This window comes from Pygoscelis adeliae, unplaced genomic scaffold, assembly GCF_000699105.1.
Source record: "Pygoscelis adeliae isolate BGI_AS28 unplaced genomic scaffold, ASM69910v1 Scaffold320, whole genome shotgun sequence".
NCBI lineage: Eukaryota > Metazoa > Chordata > Aves > Sphenisciformes > Spheniscidae > Pygoscelis > Pygoscelis adeliae.
This window is the reverse complement of record NW_008823967.1, coordinates 299,011-313,045: the sequence shown is the minus strand read 5'-3', so window position 1 is coordinate 313,045 and position 14,035 is coordinate 299,011. Positions and strand designations below refer to the sequence as shown.

Here is a 14,035-nt window from a genome sequence, read left to right as displayed (position 1 = left end):
ACTCCTGCTGGCCACACTATTGCTGATACAGGCCAGGATGCCATTGGCCTTCTTGGCCACCTGGGCACACTGCCGGCTCATGTTCAGCCGGCTGTCAACCAACACCCCCAGGTCCTTTTCCGCCAGGCAGCTTTCCAGCCACTCTTCCCCAAGCCTGTAGCGCTGCATGGGGTTGTTGTGGCCAAAGTGCAGGACCCGGCACTTGGCCTTGTTGAAGCTCATACAGTTGGCCTGGGCCCATCGATCCAGCCTGTCCAGGTCCCTCTGCAGAGCCTTCCTACCCTCGAGCAGATCAACACTGCCGCCCAACTTGGTGTCGTCTGCAAACTTACTGAGGGTGCACTCCATCCCCTCGTCCAGATCATTGATAAAGATATTGAACAAGACTGGCCCTAAAACTGAGCCCTGGGGAACACCACTCGTGACCGGCCGCCAACTTGTCTTCCTCCCTTTGGTATTTCTCCAACTAACAAGAGGGTTTCTGGGGAGGGAAGGGAGAACGAGCTGGCAAATCTCTGAGGAGCCCCTGGGAACAGAGTGCAGCTTGGAGAAGATGACCAAGAGAGGTGGAAGAGAAACTCTGAGGACATGGCCATGGAGTAGGGCAGACGGGCCAGAGCAGATGGAAGCCCACGGCTGCTGGGAGCTACTGGATGGAGCCACGTTTCAATTTGTGAGTGAAGGACACAGTATCTAACCTATCTGTGTCTCACAAGCTACTGTCAGAAATTGCTGCTAGCAGGGCAGCGTCACTGCATCTACAGAGCAGCAGTACGAGCGTGCACTGTCGCAGCTGTCCTGGCTCCTGTGACAATTTAAATTGTCTCATTTGGGATTTTATAAGTTGTGGGATTGACTGCACGTCTCCCTGCCTGTACTTGCTTTGTTTGTAGTTCCTTTCTTCCGGTGACTTATTGAGAACCTCAGAATAGAAGCATTTTGTGAGACAGTTTCTGCTGCCCTTCTGGTGGCTACACCCTACTACAAAGTACTCCCTTATTTTCTACAACCTTCCTAATGGAAGATACATGACTCTGGTTGCCGTTGTGACATGTATCAGGGGTTGAGCACAGATCAAAACAAAACACCAGAACTTCTGAAATGTTCCTCTGTGACACCAGTCCTCTGTTTTCTTAATGTGCATTTCTGAACATAGCTCAGCCATTAAACAATGCTAATAATATAACTACTGATACGGTTGACATGCCATACCAGCAGAAAAAACATTGAAGCAGTGGTGGAGGAGGCCTGCAGCTGGAAGTTGATGAATCTGAAAGAGCAAAATGAATGAAATGTCTCTGACATCACATTTCAGTAGGCAGAAGCCTATACAGGTAAAAAGTATATGAAGCATATACTTTATATGAAGCATATGCAACTATGAAGCATATCATTAATGAGGGGGTAACATACTCAGAAGGACTACAAGGTTGTCGTGAGGTTATGCAGGGAGAAAATTAGAAGGGCCAAAGCCCAACTAGAACTTAATCTGGGTACTGCCGTAAAAGACAATAAAAAAATGTTTCTATACATACATTAGCAACAAAAGGAGGGCTAAGGAGAATCTCCATCCTTTATTGGGTGCAGGGGTAAACATAGTGACAAAGGCTGAGGAAAAGGCTGAGGTACTTAATGCCTTCTTTGCCTCAGTCTAAAGTAAGTCTACTGAAGTAAGACCAGTTGTTCTCTGGGTACCCAGCGCCCTGAGCTGGAAGACAGGGATGGAGAGCAGAATGAATCCCTCGTAATCCAAGGGGAAATGGTTAGCGACCTGCTACACCACTTAGACACACACAGATCTATGGGCCAGATGGGATCCATCCAAGGGTACTGAGGGAGCCAGCGGAAGTGCTCACCAAGCTACTTTCAGCAAGTGGCTAAAATTGGCTCACCAAGCCATTTATCAGCAGCCCTGGCTAACCGGTGAGGTCCCAGTTGACTGGAGGTTAGTAAATGTGACGGCCATCTAACAAGAAGGGCTGGAAGGAGGATCTGGGGAACTACAGGCCTGTCAGTCCAACCTCAGTGCTGGGGAAGGTTATGGAGCAGATCATCGTGAGTGCCATCACGCGGTGCATACAGGACAATCAGGTGACCAGGCCCGGTCAGCATGGGTTTATGAAAGGCAGGTCCTGCTTGACTAACCTGATCTCCTTCTATGATAAGGTGACCCGCTTAGTAGATGGGGGAAAGGCTGTGGACGTGGTCTACCTAGACTTTAGTGAAGCCTTCACCACTGTTTCCCACAGCATTCTCCGGGAGAAAATGGCTGCTCATGGCTTGGACGGGCGCACGCTTTGCTGGGTAAAAAACTGGCTGGATGGTTGGGCCCAAAGAGTGGTGGCGAATGGAGTTAAATCCAGTTGGCAGCTGGTCACAAGTGGTGTTCCCCAGGGCTCAGTATTGGGGCCAGTTCTGTTTAATATCTTTATCAGTGATCTGGGTGAGGGGATCGAGTGCACCCTCAGTAAGTTTGCAGATGACACCAAGTTGGGCGGGAGTGTTGATCTGCTCACGGGTTGGAAGGCTCTACAGAGGGACCTGGACAGGCTGGATTGATGGGCCGAGGCCAACTGTATGAGGTTCAACAAGGCCAAGTGTTCCCCCTTGTAGTCGGCACTGGTGAGGCCGCACCTCAAATACTGTGTTCAGTTTTGGGCCCTTCACTACAAGCAGGACATTGAAGTGCTGGAGCATGCCCAGAGAAGGCCAACAAAGCAGGTGAGGGGTCTGGAGCACAAGTCTTATGAGGAGCAGCTGAGGGAACTGGGGTTGTTTAGCCTGGAGAAAAGGAGGCTCAGGGGAGACCTCATCGCTCTCTACAACTACCTGAAAGGAGGTTGTAGCAAGGTGGGTGTCAGTCTGTTCTCCCAAGTAACAGGCGATAGGACGAGAGGAAACAGCCTCAGGTTGCACCAGGGGAGGTTTAGATTGGACGTGAGGAAAAATTTCTTTATTGAAAGAGTGGTTAAACATTGGAAGAGGCTGCCCAGGGAAGTGGTTGAGTCACCATCCTTGGAGGTGTTTAAAAGACATGTAGATGTGGTACTTGGGGACATGGTTTAGTGGTGGACTTGGCAGCATTAAGTTAACAGTTGGACTTGATGATCTTAAAGTTCCAACCTAAATGATTCTATGATTCTAGGATTCTGGATGAAGGCTGGGGTACTCAACATCTTTGCCTCAGACTTTAGTGGCATGGTCTCTATGGCTAGTGGTAGAATTTGGGGGAGCATGGATAGTACCCACTGTAGAAGAGGACTGAGGACTGATTAAATAAACTGTAAGTCCGTGAGGGCAGACAGGAGACATCCAAAGGTGCCAAGGAAGCTGGTAATTTCCTAAACCACCAGGCTCAAAGCCTAGTAGCCTGCAGTTCCACTAACAAGCAGCAGCCTCAGGGATGATACTGGGACTGATACTATTTAACACCTCTATTCCCTACAAACTATATATATCAACTGCAATTTTGAGCAAGAAAATTAACTCTAGCTTTGTGTATTCTTCTGCTGGAGTATAAAATTCATGTTTTGATAGCTAAGCTAATGCAGTTAGGGGGCTGAGGAAGAGAGTGATGTAATTTGTGCAGGGTGATGCAGTTTAGATACATAAATCTGGACCATTCTTGGAAAAAATAAATAAATAATCCTTGAATTTTAGAAGCAGCAGCCTTAATTTTTAATGTTCTGACTTGGAGTAGCCAAACCTAAAGGGTAAAAGTGTTAATAATGAAATAAATTGAAAGAAAATGATACAAAAGTTCTAAGCTTTATCAAGGAAGATTATCTGAAAAGAAGCATGAGGAAACCCAATTCATATTTAATAATAGATCTTTTAATTTACCATCTGTAGAGGTCAGTATAACCTAAGGTTTAGGAATATAATTTTGTACATTGTTGGTAATTTTTCTACAGAGAAATTGCACAGTTTTGGACACTTTGACCATCAGGTGAACTTCATGTACATTTTTAAAATGAAAGTAAACTGGCAGAGGCCAGCTGAGTATGTGACTGCAGGTGGGTTTTTTGGTTTTGCTTTTAATTATTATTTGTAGTGCCAAACCTGAGAGCAGCGGGCTCCACAGCAAGAGCTTTTCTGACTTGAAATGATCCTTTTTAATGATGGGAGAAAGGACACATATCCCTGAATGCCTGAGAGCACTATAGGTCTTCTCAAAGGAGCCCTGTTGCAGGCTATTTGTTACTTTGCTTGAATAAGAGTGTCTTTGCACAAGGCTTACTTTCATTTTGAATCCAAACACACTATCTAGTAACTCTTCTTCTAGTATTTCTGTTGCACTGAGTGCATCAAACTGTCAGTGTTTTCTTTCAAGTTGTACAGCATTGCAAGAAATTTTGAGAAACATATTTTAACTATTAAGTGTAAAATGAATTAAGCACTACAAATTAAATTCTGTATGAATAGAAAATATGCAAGTTAATTATGCAGTAGTTGAACAAAGGAGAAGGACAGGACCTGCAGTTACCTAGATACTCCTTGGAAATCTACATTTCAATGTGATATTATTTTAATATGAAGAGATACTAGGTTTTTGCGGACACATGTCTTGGAATGAAGCCTACAGTAGTATATCAGCTTACTGTTTCTCTCCCAACAAACATGTGCCTGGAAGCCCTGCAGAACCCTTGCAGCACATAATTACCTCCATTGGAAGAATCCTGGAGCCTCAAAGGAGGAAGGGAGTGTATTGTGTTAGCTCTACTCTTCCACCTTTTTGAGGGCTTTCCTGTCAATTTTGTTTGTGTTTATTCCTCTTCAGACTGTGTGGAAGGAATGTAGGAACTCACTGTTGGTATTTTATTCATACTCTCTCAAATTTTCAATGTGGGAAGTGGCAGCTATGCATTAGGCAGCAGCTGAAGAAATTCTGCCTGTCTCAAAAATACAAGCATATGTCAAAAGACTCCTGATCTGTGGGTTAGTAGTAACAATTGTGACTACGATATGGAACTCACTTTCAAGTGAGACTAGTATTATGTTGGCAGTAATATTTAATTATTGCATGCTATGCTGTGTGTTTTGGAAATGGTATGCAAAGGTAAATGGAAGGCTTAACTGTCCCATGACACTGAAATAACATTCATCACTGTAAAGCAAATCCATTTCAATTAAGCATGTCACAGACTGTTTTGAGTTGTTCCTGAGATGCAGTTTCTCAATGCATTCCTTTGAATTTCACTCAGTCATTCAAATCTGTTGCCAATGGTTATTTCAAGTTAGCTTTATGGGAGAATAAAGGAATAAAATTTGACCAACTTTCTCTGCACATATTTTATGCTACCTTAATTTTCTGGTTATGGAAAGTAGAAATATAAATATAGTTAGTGCACATATTTGTGTATGCTACATTTTAGGGAAGAGTTATTAATAAATTTTGCCAAGAAATATCAGTCACTCAAGAACTTATGTTCCATTCTTTCAAAAATTATACTTACTTTTTAATTTTGCTTTTCATTATGTGTATGTTAGGAGATACCTGGTTAACATTCTTGAAAATCAGGTCATTTTATGTATGGCTAAGCCATACAACCAAATCTTTATTTTGGACGTCCTTTAAAAAATATCTTCACCCTGTTGTGCATGTAGAGTGTGCTCAGCTTTGTTGCATTCAGCCAGTATTAACTCTTTGTTGTGTTGTTGTTGTATTATCAACTCTACTGATTCAAAAATCCCATTAATGATTTCTTAGTGTTTCTTGGTAATGTTTACATTCTCAGAGTAAAATCAAATCTAGCTGTCATAGTTGACAATATAATTACAGTAATTCTGTAATCGTGCCATATAAGGACATAAAATCAGTGGAAAATAGGACAAGGAAGTGTATTTCAGAACACTTAACCTTCAGCTTTATTCATCGTTTTTGATACAGTCTTCATCCAGTCTTTTTCACTGAAGAAATGGAAAGTGAAATCTGGAAGAGTTGTGGCTTTCATTTTAGAATCAACTATAAACGTACCTTTCCTTTAAACTCTGTACAGGACTGTTAGCAGTGGGCAAAGGGTTGTCATCTACATTTTTATGTAGTTAGAGTAGATTTATGCGTATGTATTTTTTTAATATTACCTTCTGATTGGTATTCTTTTTTGTACAAAGCTAAGGTCTGTACTAATATGCACCCCCCCCAACCAAACAAAAAAAACCCCAAACCAGCCACATCTAACCCCACAACAATTGATGAGATATTTTTGTTAAATAGTTATATATGGCTCTGATGACCTCCTTACTTGTGCTGTGGGTATCATTTGAAGCTGACACATCTGTGAAGACAGACAGTACCTATGCGTAGAGGGAGACCTGTGTGACTAAAGTATGTTAGTAGTGCATACATACCACTGCAGGGAAGGGCAGAGCAGACAACTTTGAAGGGGTCCTAAGTTCATCCTTTTGACTGCAGCGTTAGCACCGTTGATGGTGGTGATGGAAGTATCTTGTATCCACTGCATTACCTTCATATCATTACCTTCATATCTGCTTTTCTCTGTGGAGTTCATACTGTTCCAGTTGCTCTGAATTTTGGTAGCTGTCACTGGCATGATATAATTATTTCCTTTCATAAGGAAGCTGAAACTGGCAATGGAGTCTGTACCTGCCACCTAGTCTGTGTCTGTGGCCATCAGAGACTGTACTGACATTCTTAAAATCTTTACTCTCCCATCCTAGGTAGCTTGTTCAAGGTCTTCAAGGGGGATGCCTGAAAATTCAGGTTGAATGGGAAGCCTGTGTGAGGACTGCAGTTTAAACTAGAAGCATTCATTATCTTCTGTAAGAGTTTTTGAAATAGTAGTTTTACTAACTTTGAGCATAGTGCGAGGCATATGTATTCTTTCTTTTATTTAATGGAAGGAAAGAGAAATTTCAGACTAAATGCTTTTTATTTAATATAGTATTAGGGCAGTTGGCAACATGGGCAAGGACTCTTAACAGGGAAGTTGCTCAGTTCCTTTTCAAATGGGTATACTTTTTCACCTTGGCTGTCCTTTGATATTCAATTTTAAATAGAATTATTCAAGCTTTTATTTCCATCTGCATTCTCATCCTTCAAATTGCATTTACCACTGATAAGTTTCCAGTTTCTTGAACATGTCATTAGCATCTGCTTTGCTGTAGTGTTGGTGTGATACATGTTTGTCTCAAAAGATTATGATCTTTTAACATAACCAGATCAGTTCAGATGCATTTTATCCTATGATGTTGGGAGTAGCTATAAAATTCAGTTACGGAAGAAAAGTCCTTCCCCCTGGAAATACAGAGTAAAGGTGTAAGACACCAGCATGGATTCAAGATCTTAATAGTGTTTGAAGGCTCCTGAGTTTTCCTCTTTTCTCTCAGCCACCTCTTCTTAGTCTGTTTGGATTTTCCTGTAAATTGTTTCCTGCTTGCTATATAGCATCTTTCTAGCTTAGAAGACCATTGTGGAAAAACTTCACACTGTCCTGAAAAATATCTTGACTGTCTTGCCCACCTTGGAGTACTCACAAGCTTCTGCTGGAATGCCATAGATTGTCTTGGATGCCACAAGTGACCAAACCAACAGGAAGGTTTCTGTTTAGAAATTACTATTAGGCTAAATTACTTTCTCAGGCTCTTTAGTGTTGTATTTTGATCATTCAAATGATGTTCAGATATGAAGACATCAGATGAGAAAATATGTACCCTTCTCTCATATTTTCTTAAAGATGCCCCATCACTACAATAACAAAATAATTTATTTTGCAATGAGTAGGCGTTATAAGAAATTCCACTAATTTTGTGTGGTTTTATGGCTGTGAAGAAGCAGAAGGGCTGAATATCTTAATTAAAAAAAAAAATTAAAATCCATCAGGTCCATAAATTTCCACCTCTTGCATCCCAAGATTATTTGGACTGAGACTTAACAAGAACTGCTGATGAAGCACAATGAGAAAAGCAGAATTCCTCCCTGCAGTATGGACCTTTTATGGTAACTGAGAAGCTACAAGGAAACTGTCAGCTTGTTTTTGTCCTCTACCTAACCCTCTGTATAAATATTGCCAACATTGGACCTCCCAGGAAGCGCGTGGCTAATTCAAAAAAACTTCTCGTCTCACTTCGAGCTCTTGCTGATGAAGTGGACTTTATAATAGTGCTTCAAATTACCAGTGCTCTACCACTGAACTAAGTCTTTCCTTCTGGTTTCTTAAGGTAGCAGCACCAATGTAATTGGGAACTAACAAAAATAATCTTAAAGAAATAAAAATAAATGGGGAGGGGCATGCAAACCCTGGAGCAGGAAACCTGCAAATGTACTTTAGAATCATAGAATCGTTAAGGTTGGAAAAGACCTCTAAGATCATCCAGTCCAACCGTCAACCCAACACCACCATGCCCATTAAACCATGTCCCTAAGCGCCTCATTTACACACCTTTTAAATACTTCCAGGGATGGTGACTCAACCACTTCCCTGGGCAGCCTCTTCCAATGTTTAACCACTCTTTCAGTAAAGAAATTTTTCCTCACGTCCAATCTAAACCTCCCCTGGCGCAACTTGAGGCCATTTCCTCAAGGCCATTCCCCTGTACGAGTACAGGGGCACTATCACTTCCCTGCTCCTGCTGGCCACACTATTTCTGATACAGGCCAGGATGCCATTGGCCTTCTTGGCCGCCTGGGCACACTGCCGGCTCATGTTCAGCCGACTGTCAACCAGCACCCCCAGGTCCTTTTCCGCCAGGCAGCTTTCCAGCCACTCTTCCCCAAGCCTGTAGCGCTGCATGGGGTTGTTGTGGCCGAAGTGCAGGACCCAGCACTTGGCCTTGTTGAACCTCATACAGTTGGCCTCGGCCCATCGATCCAGCCTGTCCAGGTCCCCCTGCAGAGCCTTCCTACCCTCGAGCAGATCAACACTGCCGCCCAACTTGGTGTCGTCTGCAAACTTACTGAGGGTGCACTCGATCCTCTCGTCCAGATCATTGGTAAAGATATTGAACAAGACCGGCCCCAAAAGTGAGCCCTGGGGAACACCGCTCATGACCGGCCGCCAGCTGGATTGAACTCCATTCACCACAACTCTCTGGGCCCGGCTGTCAAATAAGCAGTTGCTTATTTGAAATACCTCCTTTTTTTTTTTTTATGAATTCTTTAAAACAATTGAGCTTTGTATATGTTATTACATTACACTTAAATGCCTTATCAAGTAACCAAGAGTGAACAGTTTTACTGTCTGCAATTTGCCCTGTTCAATCAAAAATAAATAAAAATTAACATTTTATTGAAATGAAATGTATAGTTCCCGCTTCAGCTAGTATCTAGCACTATAAACCCAATTTAGGTTTTTTCAGAGATTTCACAGCAGCGGTGGCTGTTGCAAGTGGTCTTCAGGACAAGAAAATGTTTTTTCTGAGAGACTGCATATTACATGCAAAGTATTCAAATAAACCAGTCTGACTTATGTCAGACGCAATTAAATATGTTATTAAAATTTAAAAGAAACAGAAATTGCTTGTTGCTTGTAAATGTGCAGTGTTTATAAATATCAGAACTGTTTTGGTCTGCATGCTTATCCTAGGCAAAAAGGAACAATATATCTGTTGGGAATCACCTTTTAGTCTCAAGCATTTCAATTCAAATTTAAGATGCAGCTGTCCCCTATGCCAGTATGGTGTGGGGGAAAGTGCAGGTTGTGGGAGTTTGGTAGATGCACTGAGAGCAATGTAAGGCTCTTATGCTTTGGATATTCCTCAAAATAAAAGCATGTAATTACTTGGCTAGTTGGAGTTAATGCTTAATTGATTTGCTTTACCAGGCATCCTACAGTGATGAGTATGTTTGCCTAAAGAGGAAGAGCAAATGCAGCAATTTAAAGGTCCCTAAGTCCTTCTCTTCAACTTAACTTGTATTTTCCTGCTTCTGCGTACACAAAGGGATGAAGTCTTTTCTCTCAGTCCTGTATGACAGCTTCTCCAGCAGTAGATTTGTCATTGTCCTTCATCAGCACTTATTTCTTCAGATACTTCCTAGTTGCTTTAGGTCTTCACTAGTTAATAGAACTAAAAGGCCTGGAAAATGAACTAATGGCATTGTCAGGACAGGTGTATTGATAGCATAATCCTCAATGCAAACATATTCTGAGTTACTGGGGAGATAGTCCATCATCTTCAGCTACTCTGCGTTATCTTGTCAGTGAGCCTCTGGCAGGCAGGTGAGAGGTCACTGCAGTCTCTGTAAGAGATCTGTATTTCCAGGTAGGATGGAGAATGATCTGAGCAGTGACAGGAAGTTGAGGACAGACATAAATCCTCTCATGCCTTTCAGGTTTGTATTTGCGAAGAAATATGTAGTAGTAATGTTAATTAATGTGATTAATAGTAAATATTAATCTGACCTGAGAAATTCCGAAGGGGTTGTTTATAATATGGGAAGAGGTGATTTTTCACTGTGCAAACAGTAAGAAAATATGGTGGTTTTTTTTTTTTTTTGGGGGGGGGGAGTATATTCCTTTCATTATGACCTAGAGACCATAATGATCAAGAGACCAATAAGTTGCTGGCCTGGCAGCTTAATGAGACAAGTCTTTTCCATATGTTTTATATCATGGACCATAGGTACTGATAACTAGTAAGGTACTGAATCTCATAGCTAATAAAGGGAAGCATAAGAGAAAAGCTTTATACTTGGAAGTTTTCTAGTCGTTTAACCATATTCTTTAAGGTTTTATATATAAAACAGCGTACGTTGTATTACTGTCCATAATCTATTTTAATTACAGATAATAACCAGTCAAAAGAGAGCAAATGCAGAACACTTGAGACAGAAATCAATTTATTTTAATCTGTAGAATTCCTTGCCTCATGTTTCCTACTAACCTCCCCTACCATGCAGGTGCCTTGATGTTCCACTCCCCTTTCTGCCCTCCTCAGCAGCCCTGCAGTGGCATATGAGGTTGTTGCCTTGTTTGGTTTTTGGGGTCTAGTGCTTGTTGTCCAAAAACGGCTGCTTTGCTCATACTGATAGAACTTTGTACTTAAGGTCGTTTCCTGTAAGAAGCGTGCCAAGTCTGGACCTCTTACCTTCCAAGATCAGATGCGTTCAGTTTAAGGTGGTGGAAGCAGGCAGGGATTGAATGCTGTAGCATTGCGGAAAGTAAAAACAGAGGTAGCTGAACACCAGGCCATAATACAGCTGCTGTGATAACAGGTGCAGTTCTGACACTCTTTAAGAGAAGAATGAGTCACAGAGGCAGAAAGCATTGCTTGGTTTGAGGGACAAACAGACGTGAATACTGATCCACATTCATTTATTTGCCCGTGTTCTGAAATGACATCCACAGACATTTGGAATAGAACAAAAAGAATGGTTTGTGCTGATACAGTGATACGAGCCATGGCTTTCTAAACTGGCAGGTGGAGAGTGCTCAGATGTTCTTGTTGCTACATTTCATAAGCAAAGATGTCTTTTGAGGAAGTAATGACATTTCTATCAACAGGAGAATGAACACTTTGCTTTTCTAATGTTAGAAACATTGGAACTAAATTCATCGCTCCTCAGTGTCAGTGCTTCCATTAAACCAATGATACTACTCAGATTTAAGTTACACCCCAGGGCACCGGCCATGGCAGTGGATCCTTATTCTACTCACCATTCTTCTCCTATTTGCATCATATAGAGCCTAGAATAAGATACCTGTTTTCACTCTGGTGAATCTCTGTTAGTGTTTGAATACAGTGGCAATGAAATAGGTGGGCTTTCTATGCAGGAAAAGGTGAATATCTTGTGCTGTCATTGCAGCCAATATATTCGTTTGTTGTTTTTTTTTCAATAGTAAAAATGTTACATTTCCATTAAAAATTTAATTTTAGGGTAAGATGGTGAAAGGAATGGGTGGTGCCATGGACCTGGTATCCAGTGCGCAGACCAAAGTGGTTGTCACCATGGAGCACTCAGCTAAGGTAAGGCTCTGCTGCTTTCTAAATAAGTGTTTTGTGCTGTACAGAAGAAGAAGAAGAAGGAAAAAAAAAAAAGACATTTTACATTAATTCTGCTACTTTGTGAGGCTTTGACAATTTTGCTGTTAGTTACTATGGAGGTGCAACAGGGGGCTAGGTTAGTATGGTTCCTTTCCACTTGTAAGTGAATCATTCACCACAGAAAAAAAATGAAATATTAACTTGATGTTTAAAAGCTGCACACATTTTTTAGTTACTTCATGCAAATTTAATGAGAGTGGCAATTGCCAGACCTACAGTAGGTGCTACCCCAGAGGTTTTACTCTTTGCCTAAGAATAATTTGAAAAATGAGGTTCCCCATGGTTAAATACTTATTATGAAGGAAAGATACTTACCTTTGAAGTTGCCAGTCAAATTGGTACTGACAGCTTAATAGAATAGATCTTTTTGGCATGATGAGATGCAGGCTGCCTTACATTATTATGTGATAGAGGTTAATCTAGTGACTTCTTTGTGAGTGGGGTTTTATAGATATAAACAGTCTCCCACAGAAGGTCACAAGAAACTTGTTATTTGAAACTTCTAAAACAGGACTGTCCAAACTATCAGAAAAATGTACTGAAGGACAAAAATTTCTATTTTTAGGGAACTATACCAAACATTTAAAATTAACTTTTTGTTTAATTTATGTGTTTCTGTTATTCCACATTTGTTGTATGTCTGCGATAAGAAATAGTTGTGTATCGTTCAAGATAATATCCCTGTCAGAATGCATAAGGGCAAGCATAAGGAATTTGCATGGTAAACTGTAGTAAATATGTAAATATGAAAGCTAAATACATTAACAGTTGTGTGTTTCTTAAATGTGATTTGAAGATGAATTTTCACTTTAAAAAAAACCCAACTGTTGAAAAATATAGTAGTTTCACAGTTTATACTAAGCTGTGATCTCAAGGGGCACATTTTCAGTAACAGGGCTGAGTCTGACCCAATAGTTTTCACATGCATATGTGTAAATAAGTAAACAAAAGTACAAAGCAAATTCATGTATACGACTTGCATCCCAAAAACTGGATATGTAATTATCCATTTGCTCAGCCACATACTTCAGGTATTAATGTGATCTGAATAAATATTTCTAGTTACTGTGGAATTTGGTTAAGGCTCAGAGTCCACACACAGTATAATTATTCATGCCAGTTTTTCTCTTAAAAGTACTGCTACCAAAATCTTTTTTCAGTACAGTGTTTGGAAGTTGTTTGCATGTTGTTTTTTTGTCAGTAGGAGTACTGAAACCTGAAAAAGATGAAAACACAGATAGGTTCACTGTTACAAACAGTCCAGGCACAGACTTACTTATTTTGGCATATGTATACATAACTTGGGCTCTTATGTACATGGGATGCCTGGTGTGCACTTCTAGAGAGCCAGTTATAGGCTTTCATAAATTATTTCTTCCGCTTTCGTGAGAAGGCACTGCAAAACTAAACTATGTGCATGATTTTTCATTTTATTCTTATTTTAAAATGGAGGGTCTTGCCCCTCTTTCCTCTTACCTAGCCTCTTTTTGGGGTCTTCATACTGCTTCTTCTTGTTTGCTCAGAAGTGAAGATGATGAAATATGGAAATGTAATGTTTGGAAGTCAAAAGCTGCTGTTTCATTTTTCAGGTGCTCCTCTTTTTTTTTTTTTTTAATACACAAGCAAATATAGCACCCGTGAGACCAGTTCTGAAAGTCAGAAGTCTTTTATTGGGGTGACTGCTTCTTACAGAGCCGATTTTATATTCATGGCTTTTTAATTCTTTACACCAAAGATTTTCTCACAAACTTACTGCATCGGTATCTATGCATCAGAGGAGCAATCTTTCGTCCTGCTCAAAGCCCAGTGTGCTACTGAGTGAAAGAAATGTCTGCGTGTACTGTGACAGTCTGTTGTGTCTGCTAGCTTTTTAGTGTAGGGACATTTTTGTCATCTTATTCTCCAAATAAATAATAAGATATACCAAAGTCTCCTGTAAATCAACAGCAGTCAAGATTTGGTGGATGGAAATACAGTGGAAAGCTATGGGATATACGCAGTACCTTCAATGGACACGTTCAAGAGTTGCTGC

At 40.8% G+C, this 14,035-nt stretch overlaps 1 protein-coding gene across 1 annotated transcript in view; it reads left to right on the top strand.

Moving 5' to 3' along the window:
- OXCT1 (3-oxoacid CoA transferase 1) overlaps positions 1 to 14,035 on the top strand; it is a 93,892-nt gene that overhangs the window by 64,679 nt on the left and 15,178 nt on the right. The window contains exon 14 of the mRNA XM_009324586.1: positions 11,836 to 11,925. Coding sequence (XP_009322861.1) covers positions 11,836 to 11,925 — 90 coding nt within the window. The remainder of the gene's footprint in view (positions 1 to 11,835; positions 11,926 to 14,035) is intronic.